Below are 25,012 nucleotides of genomic sequence, written 5' to 3'. Positions count from 1 at the left end.
CAAATCTAGGTACTTTGTTTTACGACACGTAAAGTAGCCCACATCATTTCCTGTGAACTTGAAAGGCGTAGATAGGATATGATGCACACTGTAGCGGACAACTGATTCTAGCAGATAGCTATCCGTGATGAGAGACGTTCAGAGAGTGTTTAGTCCGAAGGCCGTATTACAATGAGTTGTTATCACTGTTCTCAGCTCACATACAGGATGTAGCTTGGTTCATTTCCTTGGGTAATTGTTGACCGGATGACTCTGCAATCGCTTGGAAGAAACCCATAATTGGTGAATCCTTAAAGTTCAATTATCTCGCTCTTTCGTCTGAGTTCATGAAACGGCTGAAAAGTCTTATAAACTTATCCTCGGGCTATTTACTCTTTAGACGTGCCCGGTAAACGCCATTACATCATGGTCACTCCAGCGTGCGCATATGATAGAACAAAACGGAGGCGTCTGTCCACGAGAATCCTTGTCAATAGTCGCCTTTAATATGAACAAAGTCAACTACTCGGCGTATACTGTTTTCAGACAATAAAATTCAAACACATATTTGAATCCAAATGCATATTTTCTATCAACATCGATCGGTATAACACAAAGGCTATAAGAATCGACCCTGTTCATTTAAACAATGCAGGATTCGGTGCACATTAATATTTCATATTGATAAAGACCATTAGCATAATATCTAATTTGCATAAATTAATACTAATATGCCCCGTATCTTGCACTGATAGTGTTCATTTGTACTGTGGCATCTTATGCTGACCTTCGTATAGTTTAGACAAGGAGGTGTCTTGGTCGTCTGGCAAGTAACGAGGAAGATATATTAAAACCTTCGGTAATTGTTCCCGAAATTCAACGATGAATAAAGAAATGCACGGCAATTCTCATCTTGAGAACAAGAAACCACTCAAAGGCTTTTCTTGTACTTTGATGAAGTAAAGAATGCCTGGATTCGACCTGACTCGTTACGAGTGTTTCTTCTCCACTCTCTCGCTGCCTTTATTGAATCTATTCGTGTGCCCTGCCAGGGGCTTTTCAGACGAGTGGAGACGCTAATCTGGTTACAATCGCGAATCAGATGAAGTTTTAGAGGGAATAACCGCCTCGATTAGCAACGCTGGAATTGCAGAACGCCTAACAGGTAGACAGCGCCCGTTATTACATTCAGATAAGAATCTGATAAATGACATTTCCAATACATAACTTCAGCGTTTCTCCGAACTGTCGCTGATGAACGACGACCCCCGCCTATCTGTGAGCACAACAAATACTATACTTCTTGGCCGCAGCATGTCCGTTTGTTCGTTATTTATTTCAAACGGTAGATCGATGTTTCATATATTTCAAGTGGCGTAAAGTATCGCTACTTCATGGTATTTTAATTACTCGAGTTGAACATGATGTATTACCTGGTGCCTGAACTTCGTATATACCTTGGGAGGATAAAATATTAATCAAACACTGAAAGGTAATTTTTTACTCCACATGGATTTACATTCTCGCGTAAAAGCGGATATCTGTCACTTTCATTATATTTAGGGGAAAGCTAATACGCTATATTCAACATACAGTGAAAACAATAAAAAGAATCTAAATGATAAAATATGGGTCCTGTCAAGCGAAAGAATGTTTTGAGCATATTATGTATACAGAGTACGTACGTATTTGCGCATGTGCGCATGTATGTATGTATGTATGTATGTATGTATGTATGTATGTATGTATGTACACACATATATAGTGAAATATATATATATATATATATATATATATATATATATATATATATATAATAACACAAATTACTTCAAGTACAAAGTAACAATATCTGTTACTTAAGTTTCATGCATCCTGCTTTCAACATCGAGCACTGTATATATATATATATATATATATATATATATATATATATATATATATATATATATTATATATTATATAATATATACATATATACATATATTATATATTATATAATATATATATATATATATATATATATATATATATATATATATATATGTATGTGTGTGTGTCTATATATGTATACACACACAAGAGGATTGGCAAAAATCACAGTCAGAAATCTGGTTGTTTCTGTTACTGAATGTTGGTGTCATTAAAAGTTAAACGAAAGCGATGTACTCACTTTTCACGTCCAGTCCAGCTGCAAACTTGTCCCAGCCCTTCAACCAGATCTGGTCGCCGAGAAGGCTGACAAACCTATTGAATTCTTCACTGCCGTGTTCTGACCAAGGGGAAACAATACAGATGTGATTCAAGCACCCAGTAAGTCATAAAGAAGCAATACATCAACAGTTAGTGACAGGTAAAACTCAGAAAACTGTTTTAAAAATCATTCACGTCTTGAAAGCTTTAGATTCAATAAGGTCTACGTGTGCTAGACAAGTAAAACGGTTCGTGACATGCAGTGAAGGTGAAAACTAAACTAAACATTCATATCATTAAGCAGTCGGAACTTCAGCAGTTCTTATTTAAATCTGCTATCTGCAATCGCTTACAACGAATAACATTAGACTTCTAAATACACTTTCCATTGGCTATGATTGTGTCAACGGACATCTTTCGTCTGATTAAATCTGGTACGACTTAGCGGCTGCTCTTTACGTCTCTCAGAAAACATATACGAATAATAATTCTCTTGTAAAGTCACATGAGTTGGTGAATCGCAGAACTCCAGTCATGCTATTTGTGTACATCTTACAAATCGATATAGACATATTGAAGTCCGTCCGAGGTCGTTGACCTTTACAGATGAATTTACAATGAAACATCACTTGACTCAAGCTAGTGAAATGAAATACTCTGCGCGCTTGCTATCAACGTCTTATGCGACAGAGCAAAACAGGTAAAACGGCAAAGCTAAGAAGATTGCGAAAGTCAGATTGGTCGGATCATATTTCTGGATGTTTTCTAGGGCCGTCCTACGAAGGGAATTAGTGTGTGTTTTATTGATGTGGCATATGAATCGATACTGTAATATGTTAATGGTACTAAAATTACACTTTCAAGGATTGCTTTTCTGTTATGAATTTAACTTGTATCGTTGTCTTCTGGACATAGCCGCATTTTCTTGTTTCCAAAGGCAACTGATCAAAGAAAATGCTAATTATATAACATATAATCCGAGCAATTAGACGGAGCGTTAGAAACGTATTGTTGTCGGTACAAGATTCAGTGCTTTATAGTAGAATGCAAAAAATGGCGCCTTTGTGATTTGTAGAAATAATTCGCCTTGGGTACATATTTTTTGTCCTCTCAATTATTAAATCAAAATATTACTACGGTTTACTGGTTTGTAACGTGTGTTCACTAATTTAAAATTAATACTGTACTTATGAAATGCTGACATTAAATTGTTGCCTTAGGTCTAACAGAGTGTCACTGCCATTTGGAATTTCAAATTTCGGTAAATTGTAGGTAATTTACTTGTCTTTAGCCCCCCTCCTTCAAACGTCATCGTAATCCCTCATTTTCACTTAATTTGAATTGGAAAGAGCCCGGGAAACAGAATGGTTAAGATTGGTTTCCTCTGGCAAAATATAGTCAAAAGTTCCGTGAATTAGTACTCAGAATGCTTGTTATTCTGCTAGATTCTGTGACCTTGTCGGTCGTTTTTTTGGTTGTACAGTATGTGATATATATGCAACTTACAAATCGCATACGTGTGCTATGTACCCCTGCTTAAGGCGTGAATCGCTTCTTGAACTCAGCTATACGTATTGCTAATGCTTCCCTTAACGGCGTATACCCCCTTTTATGCGGAGAGTTTTCGGTTTTCCACTTGTCAAGAAATAAAATGGCGGCCCTGTACCTGCCGCTTCCAAGGATACATCGTGAACAAACAGATTATCGTATAAGGATCTGTTTTCATGATCCGGAGATTATTAAATATGTACAATGGATTAAAATCTTCCAATAAGCCGATCATGGGAGCTATTATGTCCTGTGCTACTCACTGAAAATCAGTCGGTCGCTGAACCTCTTCAATAATGACACACTAGTAGACCTTCAAGTTGACGCGTCGCTGCGTGTGTTTGTTAAAGTATCTCGACCAAAATGGCGGTCTTTCTGCTCTGATATGGTCGTATTTCGACTATACTGTAGTCGATGCTGTGCCGAATTTTCAAGGGTAAAGTTTTGATTGACTGAAAGTGTACAGGAGTGTCTGTACATGGAATGTAGTCATGTTCTACGGGCATACGCATATGGTATATGCCAAATAGCAGAGCGTTATAAACAATACCATAAATTACTTCAAGTACAAAGTAATACCATGTGTTACTTAACTTTCATGTATCTTGCAATTCTCTCGCAATTGTCAGAACTTATTGCAGTGCTTAAGAGGTAAATACATGAAGGGTGAACACAATGAAGAAAAAATTCCCCTGGGATTGCGTTGAATTAGAACACGGTTAAGAATAGGTTGGGTACTTTGCAGAAACGTCTATCATAAAATAGCATGACAACGACACCGGCAACAGAGATCAGACCACAAACAACCACCTACCATTACTGAACATCTCATCGTCTGACGTTTGTCCGTCCCTGGCATACAGCACACCGAATTTAAAGTTCACGGAACCTTCTTGTTCCTCGAGAAGCAGCAGTTCCTGAAGCGATTACATGCAATAATTTTAATGTAATGTCAATGTGTTTAAGAAAAGTATAACAAAAATGCATGACAAACAGCCAGTGGAAGTAAGATTAAAGCGCAGTGGTCGTCGCGCTGCGCGTGCGTGATTTTTTTTGTTGATAAACATAAATTTTTGTAAACATAAGTCTTCTCAACTTCAATAGGAGTGAGATGGGAGCAGTCCCCCACTTTGTTAAGGCCTTTGTAAGACTCAACATCATGCAATAGTAAAATATTAAGATCGGAAATGAACTTCAGTGGTGTATTTCTATCTATAAACTCGTGTAGAGCTACGAACATTGGGACACTACACTCAGCACATTATGTCGCTGAGTTTACTGCACGCAGACACAGTGAACAAAAAGCTTTGATCGCGCGCGATCACGCTGGTTGTACACAATCCTATGTACAGTACAGTGAAAATACAAAATGATCAACATTGCCTATGTAGACCAGCAACAAGCATGTAGACCAGCAACAAGCACAATGCCTAACACAAAAATTACACTCAAGACCATGATCGGCAAGCCAGAGCAGGACACGGGAGATGTTGTTGGGAGACGGTCAGCGCGTTGACGTACATGGATATAGAGAATCCGGTCCCACAACGTACCGGCCCGCTACGACTTGGCCCACAACCAACTGTTGATCACCATGTCTTACTTCTCCTAGTATTACGTGGTAAGAAATAGTAAAATGACAGGAAACAATAAACAAAACGAGCGTTTTCGCGGCATTTGGCAGGAAAATTGCACGGCTACACCGTGCATAGACGTATCGAGAGATCCTGTGCCCCGGTCCTGTGCACGGTCATGGCAGTGATCCAACCGCCAGCTGGTGTAGGCCTACCGGTGCTGGGCAAACTTCGTTGTTGTACCTCCTGATTGCCGGGTAGGTCTGAATCCTCTTTCAAGTGAGATAACCCCCACATAACAAGAAGACCTATGAAAGGTCCTTCGCTTGACTTGATACCTGTACTCGGAATTCTCGTTTGCACCCCCAAACGGGGTAAACTTTGTAGTTGAGTTGGATTCTCCACAGCCGAGTGTAGCGCATCATATACCCGGTTTGACACGGACGTTCATACAGACCACGGAACGGAACAGATGCAGAGATGCTTCTTGCTGCAGCGGGCATTGCTCTGCGAGCTGTAGATTTCTGTAGTCTGGGTTGTTGTCTTTGTACTCCTGTCGGGCCTCTTGAAATGAAAGCTCTCGTCCTTGCTAGCGATGTCGAAAACTAGAGCCCGGTCGTTGATAGTCTGTTGGCGTATACATGCGTACGTCTAGCTCTATGGCTCGAGCGATAACAGTAGCCGAGCCCCATTCAACTGATTCAAGAAAATCATGAGCAAATGTGATCTCAATCCAGCGTGCAATCATTGTTCAATATTCAGCAGATATTTAACTTCGATTAATTGACCTTTTATTGCGTGTTACATTTGGATAGTTGGTATGCTTGTGACAGATCAGCCGCCATTTAGCAAGCGGCAATATCGCAAACATTACAATCAACCCGTAACATGTGCGGCGTTCTTGGATTTGTTTACAACAGAGGGGGACCCCCTCAGGAGGATGCGCAGCGCGACGACCACTGCGCTTTAAACTCAGTAACCCGAATTCGCGTTTAACAACCCTAAACGCGCGACATTTTCATATATATATATATATATATATATATATATATATATATATATATATATATATATATCTATCTATCTATCTATCTATCTATCTAATATATATATAATATATATATATATATATATATATATATATATATATATATATATATATATATATATATATATATATATATACATACACACACTTTTCAAGACCGAGCGACCACTTTCATATGCATCAAGTGTGTAACAAAGGAGACACCCATGGTGTAGCAATATCGTTTAAGGCTAAGAAAGTATTGCCTTGTCTCTGGGATATTATACCACAGACAAATTCGGTGGTTGGAAAGTGGACGTTTGGATGTTCTAAAATAGGACATCATGATACATTAATGTAAAAGAAAGTATGGCATAGCAGAGAAGATGTTTTGTATGTGGTATTCCAACCACAACAAAGCCGATTAGCTTGAAATATCGAGTCGGACATTTTGTGTCTGGCGAAAACTGTTTTTATAAACGGTCTGTAAATGCCATATAGGGCCAGTTCTTTACAATCTTCCACTTTAACCAGCTCATGTAGAGTTTGATAATATTAAACATACACAGTTTTACAGAACTTACTTAGTGGTATATATCTTGAAATCTGTCAGCTTGGTTTTCGACTTTGAGTGATGACAAAACGTCAAGAGGAAATAGCTTCGAACGAACGAATAAAGACTTACCTTCTGGATTTCAGGATTGAAAATTTCCTTTGGCCCCTTTTCCACTTTGTTCATTTCAAAGCGACTGGAGTGGAAATAAACATGAAGTACGTTACATGACAAGATGGGAACGAAAATTTACAATCATGGAAATATAACGGGTGAACTGGTACATCGGAAATTGACTTTTTGTGTTTACCAAGAATTCTCAAAATTGCAATACGGTCGTGTTTTCTTTTGTGTGTTGCGCACGTACTGCGTCTCCTATTTGGTATGCAACATATATTCCCTATTTCACTTTCAATGTGCAAAACAGGGTAGCCGATGTGGAATACTAAATAGATCAGTATAGGAACGTTTGGTGAAATCATTATTTCTCATTCTCGTTCAAATATAACGTACATGACATTTACGTATTGAAACTAATGGTCTTTGTGTTTACATTCGCAGTTATCACGTGACAGCCCTCGCCCAACAATTCACTGAGCTCTTATTATCCTACCGAATTCCAACTATAGTGTTTTACTAGGAACTAGATGATATCTTCATAAAACTTTGCCATTGGCAAAATGTTCGAAGCGCAACTCTATCTTTTCTAGTCGCATACCTTTGTATAGTCGCCCCTTTTCTCCAGTATCTTAAAAAGACACACGAGACTTTATCTGTAATTGGCGACCTGCTGTTTACAATATGAGGGTCTTAGCATACTGTATTCTTACCTGAGGATAGACTTTACCGATAGTGGCTTGGTTGGGTTGTACGGTATACATATTTTCTGCGTTCCCTGTAAAAAAAGGAAGGCGACAACTTTAAGGGCCAGTACATTTATCAAATCTTTTTTCGATTTCATTTCATAGTGGAAAATAAAGTCACCAAGAGTTGAATTGCCGGAATATGTGATTAGCGTTTGAAACCTACGATTTACGAGAAAAAAGAAAAAAGGATGGCGCAGACAAAAAATAATAGAAAAAAATATTGACAGCGTCCATGAAAGAAAAAACCTAATAAAATGGCATGTCGCTTTACACATGCCCAGTAAGCATATTGAATGTTAAAACGTGGTAGAATTGATAAATTGCTCAGTCAGCATACTGCATGACTAAACTTGGTGGAATTGATAAATTGATTGAGATGTGTGGATATTGGCAAGGTGCCAAATATGATGCTATGCGAAAAAAACCCAATGTGTAATAAAGGTATCGGTTCGGGAGTGAACATTATATCTTTGGAGGGGTGGTTAGAATTAGGATAAATGTTTATTATATTAAACAATAAGCAGCACTACTAACTGGTTTACCATTTGATTTTGACCATTTCGCGACATATATGCACGAGCAATAGAGAGTGCATATATGAACTGAACTGGTCAAAACCGAGTGGTATACCGTCGCTGGGCGTGGTTTATTGCTATTATATCATAACAGTATACTGGAATTCTGGAGTGAAACGTCAAAAAAGGACTTTTACTGTAGCTGAGAGCTCGAGCGTGTTCCAACCATTGCTATATATCGCGAATATAGCACGGTTATTTTTTACGTCTCATCCAGTCAGATCTTGATATCTGTTTTTGGCCATCAATGTGCTTGTATAGTATAAAATAAATATTATATCATGTTACATATTATATCAATAACATTATTTTGATTTGCAGTTTTCATTTGAATTTTACGAGAAGACTGAACATGAACAAAATATTTTAGAATTCAATTTCTCGTTTTTACAAACATGATGATCTTACGAACGTTTGAAAAGAAGTAAATTTTGATTTGTTAATAATTTAAACAATATTATCGCGTTTGTACCACTCCTCAAAAATACAGATCTGTCCCCTGGTTTATATTTTTATGCTATTCGCTCAATCAATCATGCATGGATTGTAAGCTTTGTAGGTGCACATCCCATCATGCGACTAGTCTTCAACAGAAAAACAACGCTTATAAATTCCTATATGGCATGGATCACTTTATAAGGAATAAAAGTATTTTGATATACGCAAAATTTTCAAGCTACGTGAACAACTTTCGCACTGGGCAAGTGCAAATCCACGTCCATCCAATCACTTCATAATCAATGACAGGGGGACAGACCACATGCTGAGTTGAAAGACGAGTCCATTTAGTCGTACAAAATACAACGAAAATATAAATCAAAACGTTGAGCGAGCCCCCCTGCTGTTTTTTTTATTTCAACCTCTATCGGGTAAACGGAGCTAGGTAATTATTTATACTTTAGTCGAGGAAAATTGAAGTAGCGGACATCCAGCTGAGGGATTTTCTATGTCAAAGTGCATCGCAGACGCAGCAAAGTAAGGCCGGCCGTAAATTATAATGATCTGTAGTCGCGTACTTTGTACGGTGTTTGTATTTCGAGAAGTTCTACACGCATCGTGATTTGTGTCAATTTCGTGTGCATTTTTAAGTCGTTTTATTGGTCAATATCTTTAAACATGTTGAAACAGTGGTTGAAAAAACATATAATATGGACTTGGAAGTTTTAAACTTTTGCTGGGAATTTCCTCGAGAAAACTATCTCTTTCAAAATCAAGAATTAAAATCAGAGGTCATCTGGCAAATATTTGACATTCAAATTACCACTAAATATACCTACGATTGACATTCAAAATGGGCGCTATTAGCCTGTGTTTCAACTCTAGTAGTAAATTAGATTTCTTTTTTCCAAAAGCAAGATGATGAAACTTCACGCAAGTTTGAAATGTTAGTCTAGACAAGAGTATTGTAAAAAAATTGAGTGTATGTACATCTACTCCCGAGTTGCGTCCTACCTGAAGCCTTGTGAACCGACAGAGCTGAATAAGCAAAACGACCATAAATTGCGAACATTCACCAGAATTTTATAATAATGATTTTACTGCTGCTAGTGTACCTCGAAGTTTATATTCAATACCATGCATGGTCAACATTATTCTTATTTGTTATTTCTTTCGAGAAGGTGTCTCAGTACCTATAACGCTCCATTTGGAAAGAAAGACAAACACCAAATTTATACCTTTATGTTAGAATTGGCCATAAGGATATATATTCGGACTCTCAGATTGATTACAATTCTTTTCTGATCTACGGCTTGTGGGGCTCCTTTTGAAGCTCTTGGAATAAATAAAGTTTCACCATCTTATTTTTTGAAAATCGAAAAATTGATTTTTCTAAATAGAGTTAACACAGGGGTGGCAGGCATTTTGAATTTCATATATCGGTAACTTCAAGTTAATTTATTTCTCCGGTGCCAAAATTTGCAAGGCGACCCCTGATTTTTAGTCTTGATTTTGGAAGAGAACTGTTGATAGTTTCAATGAGGAAAATCGAACAAAAATATATTTATTTCACTTTAGAGGCGTACACTACTTTAATGTAAGGTTAAGATGTATACACAACACCATGACAACGGTTTCGGGTCGCGCTCGCGGTTTAAATCTGTTAGCATCAAGTAGCACTTCTTAATAGGGGACCAACCATAAATGAATTCGCACATACTTAAGTACGATGGTGTATGACGCCTCATTCGTATATCCTGTTCGGATGTGGCGTGTGTAATAAAAGTGATTTTATTCTAAAGAAGGGGCTTGGATGATTTTTTTTTGTTTCAGACAATTTGAAACACGGTTCATCTGTTCAGGACGATCCGAACTTATATACCTAGACCTTATCTTTGAATTTGAAGCACATGAACCTTACCGACCCAATTACAAATGCTGTTTGGATAAAATATGTGCAGGATTTATACCCAGTGCAGAAAAATGATTTATTTGATGGGCAACTTAATGCGTTTTTTCAAATTTATGGTAAACATTTAAATTTCAATGCGCTTTGAAAAGGAACCGAAGGTGAAATAAGTTACTTTTTCGCATTATTTCATGTTCATTGTAAATGTCACAAACATGTATTCAAATTTGCCCCTTTTAATACCAAAAAAGTGATAGATAACGCTTAATGAAACATTCCAATGTCTCATGTAGCAACGAAATGAATGTAGTCACCAAAAAAATCCTGAACTTTCAAAGGATTCTTCAATTTGACACAAACACGTCCATGATAACTGTCCTTCTTTATAATAACTTAAATAGTTCACGCAAAAAGTTCTTTCCTAAATATCGGTGCTGATTTACTGAGGTTGTATCCTAATTATTTCTTTTCAAATGTTTCGTTTATCATCATATTTGTCCTTTGCACTTGCAATGACCTTTCTTTAAACTCTGTATAAACGTGTGAAATGAGGTCGTGTCGCCTTGGTACTGTTTGTCTCTCTGTCGCTGACGTCACAAATGATATTTTCATTTCAATCCTCACACAATAAGCTAAGGGCGACGTGACATTTTCATTCAGATCAAGGAAGATTACTTTGTTCTCATTTTGAACAGCCGCAATTACTATTTGATCTCGCTTCATTCGCGTGTTGACCTTCGGTACAGTATAATCACGCAGTTCTCAATTTTCTTGATTTTATTTTGGCGACGGATATTCTACATCTAATAAAATCGACCTTTCCGTAAAATAGATGTCCTTTCAGACACTCCACGACAAATATCCCTACACAGAGACTGAAAAATCTCGCATGCTGTGAGCCACTGCCGCTGGCTTCGTCTCTTGAATCAGCCCCATGTAGTACCGGTAAGAAAATTATGCATTAGTGGCTTAGCAACAAAAGTGAAATAATGGGTTCACCATGTCATACTGTCGTCACTGGAAGGGTTACCGTAAAACTTCAATGAAAGATTTAAGGCATAAAGCATAAGGTAAACAAACCACATTTCATGTGGAAAGATTTCTTTCCACTCACCTAGTTCGAAGTTTTGTTTGATTAAAATCTTATAGTTTTTAGTCATATCTGAATATTCAAAAGTAAAGTGCAGGGTAAAAAGCATCATCCGAAAGCTTTATTTTGAGTTCAGTTTTCCAGTTTTTGTGCCTTCTTTCTTGCGTGTTCCGTTTAAATTATATCGGAGGCGCCTGGCTAAATGATGGCGACATCACGACGGAAGGTAAACAATCGACGTGCGTTTGTATATCTCTCTTTGTTTTCACTCGATTGATTCGATTTTTTGCTATGCACAGTGGCATCCCTGAAAAAAACCGTAAGAGTGACGTCACATAGCACTGCTGTTTCACAGGAGGTGGGAGGCTTTTGCGCATTGATAGATGTAAAAAAGCCGTAGTACTCGATCCTTGATCGATTGCAATCTCTGTGTTTGCACCAGATTTCCACGTCGATGGTTGACCTTAACAATGTATTACAGCAGATGTATTATATGGTTCGCTATCTGTCCGTTCAGACGATTGATTTTAAGTGATTTTTACTATCACGGCGTGACCATGAAAGGTACGAGAGACGGTATATACGTAAACGCTGTATATTTAATAGCAATCTACACAGATTAAAGTCTCTACTTATTCACTCGCTTATAACTTAACTTCGGGAAGTGATCAGCCAACATGGTTCATAGTACCCATTAGTTTAATGGGGACACATCATTAACAACGGAAGACTGCATGCACGCAGTAATTCTATAATTCGGACAGCGTGCGCGTGCGCAAAGCACAAAAAATTGATCCCTTATTGTTATTCTTTTCGGCGTATCATATGTTGTGTTTCGACACAACAGCTTTTATTTGGTTTGACCTCGAATATGCATTAGGCGGGTTCTTGATATAGCAAGTGTGACGTTAAAGGCGAACGATATCCATTATGCAGAACGACATAGGATAAAATAAGTTACGATTTGCTGTTGTCAAAACACGAGGGGCAAGACTTGAAGGTACATAAATAGGTGGCAGGGAAATCGATGACATCAAAAGAAATAATATCCTATGCGATATCTGAAATGATTTGTCATAACTGTTTATGTTGTTAACTGTTTTTTCAAGCATTGTCTTTTCTTGTAAAACATAATTTCTTATTCTACCCCAATTTGAAATCATGTCGACATACCTATTTACCAGCCTGTCAACGCAGCCGGTATGTGTAATGTCTTATGTTATTGTTGACGATTGAATTTTGGTCCGGACTTGATTTCACTTGCAAATTTATTACATCTAGCCTAAAGGACACCGTGTACTGTGTCAGACAGGCTAATACCTTGTATTCCAACATACTTTACGCGGAAGAATAAGAGTATAATTTTTCTCTCAGAAGACAGTTCTATCTCTAACAGTTCTATCAAAAGGTACAGCTACAGTCACTTTTAAGGTAGTATGCGTCTCGAAAGTGAAATATTTAATCTTTAGCTCAAACTTCCGCGAGGAAACTATAAATGGTTCCCTTCTGAAATCAAGAACAAAAACCGTGGAGAAACAAATTGCCAAATATTTACCGACTCATAAAATTCAAAATGGCAGACATCCATATGTTAGCTGTATGGTGAGAAATTAGATTGTCACAAAACTATAAGCCAGTGAAAACTTTCGTCACTCCGTGAGCTTCGAAATGAGCTCACACAAGTGGTAGACAAAACTCGTGTTGTAAAAGTTTGAGAGTCCAAATAATATGTCACCAAGGCGCATTCTACCTCAACAACGGACCAAGACATATATAGCTACGGAAATTATTCTCACTGTTTTTCTCCATAGTATTGCTCGGTACTGTGGCACATTATGGTTGTTTGCGTCTGTCAGCACTACAGACAGAAAAAAGGCATTCTTCTCAGCGTCAGCACCAACATAGTTTTGATGAACTGTGGTGAAGAGAAAAGGAAAAATACGCATTCGTTTTTAGTGTTGTTAGTTTTCTTGTATTCCATCATATCAGCAAATTATACATTCCAACAGTCATCCACGAATTTGGTCTAAGGAAAGTGACTTTCGAAGTAGAAAGACTAAAAATTTATTTGAACTTCCTAACCATTTTTCATAATAATCAAAAATAAAATCGAGGGTCACTATGCGATGTCCTGGATTAGTCACATTGCTTAAAATTTTCAAATTTTTGAAATTCAAAATGGTCGTTATACTCACTGGTAACTCTGCGGGGAACAATTAAATTTTCGATTTTAACAGCAGACCGGAAAATCATTACCATATTTGACTGCCAATATCTTGTCTACCGAGGTGCATTCACCTTAAGGTTCACCTCGAAATTTCTCAGATAAGAGAGTCAAACAGCTTAAGTATACATATACAGTTGAAACATATTTTATATTTAAAGTTTGTCAAAGAAGAGAAATTTTAAGTCACTGTGGACAGAATTATAAAGGATGTTCATCGGATAGAGCGCTCACTGCTGACCACAATATCTGTTAAATTTCACTAATGTAGTATTTGTGGATGGTACGCTATGAAATTCTCCATTTTCTGCACATTATGAGATATAATGCAATTGAAAGATCGACTCACGTTTCCCAAGGAAATATTTGAAGTACCACCTGGTCTGATACTCAGGGTTTTCTAGGTGGATGTCTGTACCCGTACCGGCATTTGGTATCTGTAAAAAATGTCAAAGCAATTCAGAATAACTACCCTTTACTATCCCTTCTTTGTCTGTCTGTCTATCTGTCTATCTGTCTGGCTAGCTGGCTGGCTGGCTGGTTGGCTACCTGTCTGCCTGCCTGTCTGTCTGCCTATCTGTCTGTCTGTCTGTCTGTCTGTCTGTCTGTCTGTCTGTCTGTGTCCCAAAAGTCATGGTAAAGTCGCCATGAAAGACAAATCTTAGTTTAACCACAGCAATGATACACGCCAACTGATCGTCACTGGAACGGGACCTGACTGAACGGAACTGTAGCTTTATTAGTTTGGCATATCTGATCAATAATTACTCATATAAGTCCGTCAGTTTCGATTATTGCTCTCCATGACGCACAAGTTTAGGTTATTGGGTTTCCTCGTTATAGAGAACGAAGACTGGCTTTCTATGGCGACTACAGTTTTACAAAACGTAGACAGTGGGACGTCATGTGTACGCACGAAAAGCACGAAGTGAATTCACTGTCGATTCGAGTAACTGCTTCAAATCGTTACAGTGTTTGAGTAGATGCGAAAAAACACAATCAACACACGCCGGAGATTGGGTTTCACTTCATCCGACGCTACACCCTCGGGTGGTATGCTCCACCAGGTGACCACACTTTGTGTTGGCCTTGTGATAACTTAATCATGCTACTTCCAGCAAATTTAAAACGGCAGTTGTGTAAAATTGCTTGCTTTTGATAAAAAAGGCAGCCACCGTGGAAAATGTATTTGTCCCCGACTCTATTCAAGTGTAATCGTAGACTAATCAAAATAATAGTGTAGATGACATTTTTCCATCTGATGCTTTTATACAGCAAATGCAATAACGATGAAATACGCCGATATGATAGAAGATATATTAAAAATCTGTGACATTGTATTTCAAAATACAGCACACCCCAAGTATTTTGTTTAAGAACGTATGTATGTATGTATGTATGTATGTATGTATGTATGTATGTATGTATGTATGTATGTATGTATGTATGTATGTATGTATGTATGTATGTATGTATGTATGTATGTATGTATGTATGTATGTATGTATGTATGTATCTGTGACATACCTCATCACGCGGTTCCCCGTCTTCGACTCTAAATCTGCCGGCATTTTGTATAGCACCCCCAGCATCACATGATATGAGCTGACAAAAAGACAAATAACAAACAAATTCATGAATATCAAAATAAGTAAATAAATAAATAAATAAATACATTTGAATACATTTTCGTTTCAAAGTCTTAAATGCGTTTCATTGTAGTGTTCCAAGATCATGCAACTCTCCTTTATAAATGATAATGATAAAATTACAATAAGTGCATTGGACAAGAGATTACCTTGAAATTATAAACCGATAGCCATTACTGCATCTTTTAATATAGCTGAGCGAAACGTGTCGTGAGGAAAGCGAAACAGATTAATTTTCTGTTGGAGAGAACGAATCACAGAAACCAGCCATCATCGCTGAACTTTATCATTCGTCATGCGGTCGCTTCAAACAAAATGTTGTCGGTTTTTTATCTCAACCCATAAAGCCAAGAAACACATAAGCAAGGCCGACGTCGCAGAATAGAATTGACGTGAATTTATGATATTGATTATAATTGACATTTTTATCACATGTAGCAATAATGCTGATGATCTTTTTCCAGCATGAAAATGCCAACTTCCGTGCATCATAGAAACGGTGTATGAAATGACGAGACTCGGCCTGGAGTCGCGCGAGAAACGTGTTTCTGACAATATTTTAGAAACAATCCCATAGCTGAATCATCTTTTCCATCGATATACACGCTACTGCATAAGACTTTGTAAATTTAAATCTCTTTATATCATTAATTCACTATTTATCACATCCAGTAACATTTTGTACATCTCTACAGTTTTACCATGCTTTCAACTTTAGATGTAATTATTTAAGCGATAAGTTGAAACAAGAACACTGTCAATTATAAAATCCTTACAACGCCTTTGTCATATCATTAATTGATGTTGATCGCCTTTTGATTGTAAATTGAGTCAAGACAGACAATTCCTTTGGGTATCTTGGAAGAAGATGAACTTCAATATGATTAACAATAACTAGTAAATAATAATATTTACAAAATAAATATTCGAACTAGAAAAATTCTTTTAGATACTAAGTTCATCAAGTGACTCAACAGATTGATCAGACTGTATTGCGAAATAAGCGAACACCATTTCTCTTATGTATGACATGAGAGAAATGTTCGCTTATTTCCTGGGCCACAACTGTCTATTTGTACAACCTGCATGTATACCCTTGGAGTTGTTCTCAATATGAAAGGTTAACGGGTCTGATGTGAATTGTCAGATCTGACTGAATAGGGTTTCCGCGCTAGATTAGCCACATATATGCAGCCTAGGTAGTTATGTGACAACAAAGTTAACTGATTTACAGGATAAAAACCGATAATCGGGATTAAAAAAACACCAGCACTTTTGCTACAAAAACAGAAGTTTCGGTTACAACCGTTCGTCAGGGTTTTAAGGAAAAAAATAAGACGAAGTTTTTATACTTGAAACGTCTCTTTTCATTGTACTAATTTATCCACTGTTATTGAATTTGATCAGATTTTACGGTTTTTATCCCGTAAATCAGGGATTTTGTGCCATTCTTATACGCATGAGTACAGTGTTTAGTGTTTATCTCCGTTTTAAGAGGTATTTTTATTGCTTGTCATGGAGCTGGTGTAAAATTGGATTATGTTCGACCCATTAGCCTTTCTTTATATTGGCTCCTCATGCAACACAACGAGCAAAAATGAGAGCTAAAGAAAAAATCATTATCATATATATATATATATATATATATATATATATATATATATATATATATATATATATATATATATATATATGATTGTACATTTTACTTTATTGTCATTGTATGGATTCGTATTTTATACATATAATACACATTTATATTGAACAGAGAGAGAGAGAGAGAGAGAGAGAGAGAGAGAGAGAGAGAGAGAGAGAGAGAGAGAGAGAGAGAGAGAGAGAGAGAGAGAGAGAGAGAGAGAGAGAGATGTCTTACTTTTATTTATACCTCAGTCGTTACAGCGAAAATTGATTAACCATTATTTCAAAATATACTTTCTGATACGATGTCTGTAATGTCCGACAACGTCGATCGATGTAACAATTAGTCCCCAATGCACAAGCCTGATTAGACATGTACGGTTGATTGTACACGCCTGTCTTCCTTAATTTGCCCGTCACACTGAAGTGTTGAGCTACAAAAGAACCTTTTGTATGTACGTGATGTATGACTGTGAAAGGAGTAGTATTGAAGTTTTAACTATGTCTGTATATCTCTTGCTGCAGTTGTTACCTCGACGTTTTGGCGTTGTTATTACTGATTTTCACACATCTCGTTAGATAACGTGTGAATATATGATCGCCATACGAGTGAATGAAAGAAAGGCCGCTCTTAAAAGCTTCTCTTCTGATCAACATACGGTAAGGTCCAGACCTTCAAGGCAACGGACTCGTGCGACGCGGGTGCTTTGTCATTCATCTGAGGAAAAGCGTGAATATTTTAAATCACCCTCGATGAGCAAAACCGGCTCAGGAGAGCACTGTCGGAGAATCAATTATGGATCTCTGTTTCGCATTTGTACGATTATCTGCGATAGACAGTCACCTCAGGACATGAACGGCAATTGCGATTCTTCAACGAGGTCAAATTCGTACCCCGCTTCCCCCGTGTCACGACACAGAATTGACACGCCAACAATCCACAGGGTACGTGCATGCTTGTCATGCACATACAAGGGTGACTTTGTTTTCATATTGCTATCTGCGCATCTCTGCCAACGGTCAAAGATACGAATCAGAGACTGTACGTTTCTATCGCCCCCCCCCCCCATTCGTCGTAAATCGAGAACTTGAATCATGCCTTTGAGGAAGTCGGTTGCAAATAAACTATCAATTTTCTTTTTCTGACGTTTCTGACGAATACACGCATTCTTTGTAGATCATTTCATCAGTTTTAGAATACCCACAGTTTTTATGCGTCTTCGGCGAATGGAGTCTCCTTGAATGATGAGCATCTTAAAGTTGTTTATTAAAACGTGTGTTAGATATTATTTCAAAGTTCCAAAGACGGGGGGTGGCACTTGGGGGTTGGGGGTTGGAATGATTCTAATAAAAAATTCACTCCATGAAGACTACAAAAGTAGTTCATATTGTCGGGAAATATAATACAGTGTGACTCTTCGTCAAACGCATTGCTCATTACCCGTTGCATTGGATAGCACACCGAAATGTGTCTCCGTTTGATGATTTGACCATGCAGCTGCAGAACACTATGAGGGAGGGAGGATCAAAAACAGAAACTGTCGACCAAAGCCTTTTGTTTCGTAATGGCCTGCCTGCTGTATGACTGAAAACATCTTCTTCTAAGATATCTTAGACCAAAATATCTACATTTCAGATTTAACTCGTCTGGTAGCAATACAACACAGACAAACAAACGTCGACGAACAAGATAGCTAAATAAAGAGATAGATAAATAGATGCATAGAAAGAGAGATAGATAAATAGAGAGATAGATGCATAGAAAGATAAATAGATAGATACATAGAGAGATAAACAATAAAAATAAATAGATAAATAAATAGATAAATAAAATAAAAATAAATAAATAAAAGAATAGAGAAAGACAGACAGAAAGAAAGAGAGAATTTGAATTTAGCAGATAGGAATACAGACGAAGCAACCATGTGAAGTTGAAATTGTAGACTGCGGGGCACAAGCATAAACAAATATGTAATTAATGATGACGGAAGCATGCGACGGAAAAAAAAGTAGAGTGAAGGTCGGAGTGCATTGGGCCGATGAACAGAAGACTAGATTAATAATAATAATAATAATAATAATAATAATAATCATCATCATCATCATCATCATCATCATCATCATCATCATCATCATCATCTTTATTTCAACTCGATAGCCTTGATAGGTATACGCCTCTTTTCACAAGGGTCGAGCACAAAGAAAGTTAAAATACAAAAACAAACAACAGCACAGCAAAGAAAAATACATAAAACATACAGCAACACAACAAAATCGACAACAACATAAAATGATCAGAAGGTGACAGCATCAGTAAAACTTTGTAAATAAAATTTATAACAAGCACGTTTAAAAATTGAAAGGCTTGTACAGCCTCTTATTGATGTGGGCAACTCGTTATAAAACCTCGGAGCAGATACTCTAAAAGATTGTTTCAGCAATTCAGTTCTGGCAAATGGTACTTTTAAAGTTTCATTAAAAACAGATCTTAAAGATCTTTGTGCATCGTACAATGTTAACATGTCCCGGATATAAGATGGAGCCATGCCACAAAGAGCTTTGTAGACAGACACAACTACAACCATTTTCAGTAATAGAGCGCGAAGCCACTGCAGTGAACTGCAATAAAACTGCTTACACTAATTAGTTTCAGCTGTAGCCGTGGCCACTTTGGTGTTGAACAAGGCTACTTGATAAAGACCAAAAAGTCTGCTTGTACAAAGGCAAAACTAGCTCTGCCTGAGGCTCGAGTTGCAAATGAGAGTTTACGATTGGCACCCTGTGTTCAAGATTAAGATACAATGTAACATTATCATGCACTGGTCCATGTACAAATCTTTTTTATTTCAACTTCCCCAGACAAACTGTCTGCATGGGACATACAATGTTGTCGACTTTGCCAGCTGGCTACAGCTGAAACTAATTAGTGTGAGCAGTTTTATTGTAGTTCACTGCAGTGGCTTCGCGCTCTATTACTGAAAATGGTTGTAATTTATACTTGTAACGATAGGATAGTGGATACCATTTCAAACGAGTAAACATTTCCACAGAGGGAGTGCCAGAGTCACAATCCAAAATTAATCTCATTGCCCGTTTTAAAAGACCGTTTAAACGATCCATATCCTTCTGACTACAACAACCCCAAATACTAAGACAATAGTCAAAATAGGGTAAAATAAAACAATTGTAAAACTGGCGCCTCGCTGAGGTTGGTAGAAATGGCCTTATTCTGGCCAAGAGATATAGTTTACATTTGATTTTGTTCACAATGTTATGGACATGAGATACCCAAGACAAATCACTCTGAATAGTAACACCAAGAAGTTTCTCACAATCAACATTTTCAATATTATTGCTACCAAGTTTAACGTTTAGTACTGAACTAGTCAAGTGTGACCGTTTTTGCCTAGTAGTGACCAACATGCATTTGGTTTTCTCAGTATTAGGACACATTTTGTTATTTAAACACCAATTATTAATATGTTCAAGGTCACTATTTATAGATACATATAAAGATTGAGATTGAGATCTATGAACTTTGTTTCAGATCAGAGCGTTCATGTTATACCGAAAAAGAGATTTTTTCTAATACATTGCAGATGCCAGAGGTGGGCGATCTATTGCATCGAAGAGGAGTTCTCAGAAGAAGAAAGGAAAAACGAAACTCATGCTAGGTTTCTGGCTGATAGAGCGTATCTTAGATACGAGATAAACGATCTTGTAAATGCCTGATTGATGGGAAGAGCCACCGAGCACATTAGGATCAAATGACACGGGGACGTACCGGTTTACTTCCAGCGAAACTCACTGATAATTACTCCACGTCGCAGATAATATTTGCTGACATGAAATCAGAGTTTGTTCAGATGTATCAAATTCAATGAGAGTGAATGGAGCTACTGCCTAATGATAACCTATCGTCGGGGATTTTCTTTTCATGACGTAAACATTTCTTGAGAAGCTTTGGTGAATAATGAGAGGGGAGCCCCCTTGTGACCCTCGGCAGTTCGAGAAAAGTCCCATCTTCAATACTTATAATGGCTTTAATATGTAAATCCCGCGTCTAGCCATTGTGCTTTCTTACTTTAGATGCCAATTAGGGTTTATAGGATTGGAAGTTCGTTGTCGTTTATGTATGTATACGACCCTGTCTTTGTGTTGTGCTTTTCTTTGGAGTACTACGACCCAATCATATGCCCCCTGGTAAAAGACGGCTTATAACTCCTAAGGGCTGCAGCAGTGAAACACGGAAGCGATTATTGACCCTGTCGGAATTGATGTACGGCTTCACAGATGAGACGTGTCTACCCTAGCTTGACATGTAATACAGCAAATCAGTCTCGGTGCGTGGTTCTGTACGCGGTGTTGAACCATTGTAGCTGTTATGGTAAGGTTTCGTCTAATCAACCCTCAAGTGACAAGTCACAGTGGGCAGGTGTGATATGCCTACTTTTATTGGCGTCTCTTCACTGATTCAAGTTTTATTTCGCGGTTAATTATCCAGAACTTCAATCTCAATTCTTAAAGCTTTGAAGTCAAAGGCATTTTTTTCAAACTACCCTATATTTAAAAAAAGCGCTCCTACGCTTGATGGTGTTCGTTTAGAGTATCTGTAGAAATTAATTTCACTGACTTCTCGGAATCGACACACTCGTTAGAGTCGTGTACATTTCGACTTTTGAATGAAATCTGGCACCGTGGAAGCCTCCAGCACAAATGAGTGTCACGTACGCCTGAAATCAGACTCCGCTAGTTTATCATAATCGATTATACGGATCATTAAAGCTTGATAATTTTCAGTATATGTGGACAGTTTCCATAATACTGCCACGCATTACTGTGATACGCAGTGATAGATGCATCCCATACTATTACCTGGCGTAGAAAAGGAGTCATTCAGAATCTGAGTTTGTGCATGGCCCGGAACATAATGACATTCAGAAGGTGGTGTTTTGGAGATCATTAAGGATCAATGTCATATCACAAGTATTCATTTGGCAGTGGTCTTGGCCTTTCCCCACCCATGCGATTCGTTTATGGTGAATAACAGATCTATTTGAAAGACGTTTTCCAAACAATCGACAATCTTTCTTTGTGTACGAATCTGTAAAACCAGGGCGCATGACCTAAAATTTACATCCAAAGTTCTTCCTTACGTCTTCCCACAAATACGTTTCGTTCCGGGTTCGTTTGTGATGTTATCAAATGAGGAAGTATCTTTTAGTATCCCCAGGGATTTCAGGCATTTATGGGAGTTTTCAATATAAATTTCATTTTATCTTTGTTTCCCAGGGCAGAATCTGGCACCCTTCACCAGTAGAAGGACGAAACGTCTGTCTTTTTACGGACCTGGCACCACTGAACACCGCCATCTATAAATAACTCGCATATATACATGAAAAAAGCTTCTATGTTTTGCAATCACGAAAACGCTGACAACAAAGTGCAATCATTGGTAGAACCGACTCAATTCCATTTTGTCAATAGTTCCGAATTTCAAAATACTGACCGTGCCTCTGTGAATACATTTCACACCCAGCTGTGTTTCATACAAATAACTATTATATCAATATTGATTTTTTTTCTCTACTTAGCGATCAATTTCATCCAATCAGTTTCAATAACGGCATTGTTTAAAATCTGGTCAAATCAAAGTGCAGACGGTAGCTAGACTAGCTATCAAAGAAACCAAAAATGGTGTGCCGGATTTTCAAAAAATGTTTATTTTGTTCTTTCCTTTTTTAATCGGAGAATCTTTTCCAAATGTAATCTTTGCTTCGATGATTCTCCAAGTCTACCCTATACGCGTAGCTCGTACGGGAAGCAGCTATGAAACTGCACATTTTGATAGTGATGGTGATGGGGGGGGGGTGGTGGTTAGACTCTTCATCTAAATATATTCTGATACGTCGGCTTTCCTTGTACGTATTAATTTCACAGAACACTTCATCCAACGAATCGGAATATTTATAAAACTACTCTTTTCGCACTTGGTTGACCATTTTCTGGGAGGTAATTGTCGGGAAGCTTTCTGTTGTCATCAAAGACAACAAATATATTTCCATCAATATATCTTCTACCTATGTTGGGTGGTACCATTTTTATTTTTGGCATATATATATATATATATATATATATATATATATATATATATATATATATATATATATATATATATATATATATATATATATATATATGCTATTTTATATATAATAATAATAATAATATATAATAACATAAATTACTTCAAGTACAAAGTAATAACATATACATATTTTAAGATAGATAAATGGAGGTATAAGCTCTTTACGTTATTCAAGTTAAATAACCTAGTACTTCATTTGCAAAACTATTGTATTCAAGGTCAGTCACGATTGGCGACCTTCTCTCGTTTAAATTAAACTAGGAACACAAAAATGCAATTTGCGGTGTAAAATTCAACAAAGTCATTGATGGTTTAATAGATGAAAGTATTGACGTATTGCTTTATTATATTGGCTGAATGGTGCAATGAAATTAATTCCTTTCCCGCATTTGAATACCCATTGTTCACGAATCAGCCTTGAAGCCTTGATGTAAATGATTGGATATTTTATGGAAAAGTCTGTTTTTCCCTTGAAATTATGTGCTATACAGAGAAACATGTTTGTGGCATTAGAGTAAATATTTTGCAGGCGTGAGTTGCGTTGTCTAGGAACCGCTTTCTCGCGACACATGTGAGTCATAAAGTTTATGAAGGGAGGTATGCATCCATCATTCAGCTGATCTGAAATATCGATAGTCCACCATTTAACAACGAGAGCATTCGCCGAGCAAGTCGTCCGACTTCGCACGCTTGAGAAGATTCGGAACTGTTCGCTAAAATCATCTCTAATACAACATGCATGCACCAAAAATGCAATCAAAACATCGATATTATTTGACCATACATGTACAATCCTGGTTTTCATCATGACATCAAAGAGTGCGTTGCTTATTTGTTCACAACTTTTCATTCACACTGTGACTGTCATAGCTTACAAAGTATATATTCAACAGAAAGCCTCACCAGTGTATAAGTTTGTCATATATAAGCAACATGCAATCAATAATAATGTCCGTGATGTTTTCTCAGTGAGTTTTTGATGTTAGCTTCCATATCGATCAACGTACTCCTTAGTGAAGCGTTCACGGCTCCTGAATGTCTGCGCCACATTCTCAATAAATAGAGAAATTTGTCAGTGTGGCAAGGGCGCAAAGCTGTGCCGCGTATTGATTGCGCACGCGTTCCAAGCAGACGACAAGTGAAATTTTACTGTCATCAGAAAGAGCGGAAGGCGCGGAAAATTCCTAGGCGAATTATGTATCCCGCTAGTTTTAGTCCATGCTAGCAATTTACTGTCTTTTAGGAAGATCTCACATTAGGACACACTTTACTCTTTGCAAGTCGTCAAATCGCCTAAAAGAAACGAATCATTTCCATAGAGCATAAGCTTATGCATGACTGTAAAATCTTAACCACTAGCCACCTTAGTGTCTGTAATGCGGAAAACTGAAATAGTGCTATAATGACATATTAAATGCAGCCTCTCATATAATGACTTCAGCTGCATTAAAAACACGGTTTATATCAAACACAAGATTGACTAAGCAATGAAAATGTAGGTTAGGGTGATAGTGCGTTCAAAAAGTACGTCTTTAGAAAACACAGCAGACAATGGGATTTGAGTCACGGTAAATCAATGTGTTCATCTCTTCAATGACGAT

At 37.4% G+C, this 25,012-nt stretch overlaps 1 protein-coding gene across 8 annotated transcripts in view; it reads right to left on the bottom strand.

The window, feature by feature from the left end:
* The window catches only part of LOC139114430 (GTPase-activating Rap/Ran-GAP domain-like protein 3), a 288,529-nt gene that overhangs the window by 29,968 nt on the left and 233,549 nt on the right, over positions 1-25,012 (bottom strand). For all 8 annotated transcript variants that reach the window (XM_070676162.1, XM_070676161.1, XM_070676168.1 and 5 more), the window contains exons 3-9: positions 15,504-15,581; positions 14,326-14,413; positions 13,549-13,667; positions 7,705-7,769; positions 7,007-7,070; positions 4,535-4,637; positions 2,153-2,251 (exon numbers count right to left, since the gene is read on the bottom strand). In XM_070676162.1, coding sequence (XP_070532263.1) covers positions 2,153-2,251; positions 4,535-4,637; positions 7,007-7,070; positions 7,705-7,769; positions 13,549-13,667; positions 14,326-14,413; positions 15,504-15,581 — 616 coding nt within the window. The remainder of the gene's footprint in view (positions 1-2,152; positions 2,252-4,534; positions 4,638-7,006; positions 7,071-7,704; positions 7,770-13,548; positions 13,668-14,325; positions 14,414-15,503; positions 15,582-25,012) is intronic.

Source organism: Ptychodera flava, chromosome 16 (genome assembly GCF_041260155.1).
Source record: "Ptychodera flava strain L36383 chromosome 16, AS_Pfla_20210202, whole genome shotgun sequence".
Taxonomy (NCBI): domain Eukaryota; kingdom Metazoa; phylum Hemichordata; class Enteropneusta; family Ptychoderidae; genus Ptychodera; species Ptychodera flava.
Note: the sequence above shows the minus strand (reverse complement) of the source record. Positions and strands in the feature narration are given on the sequence as shown.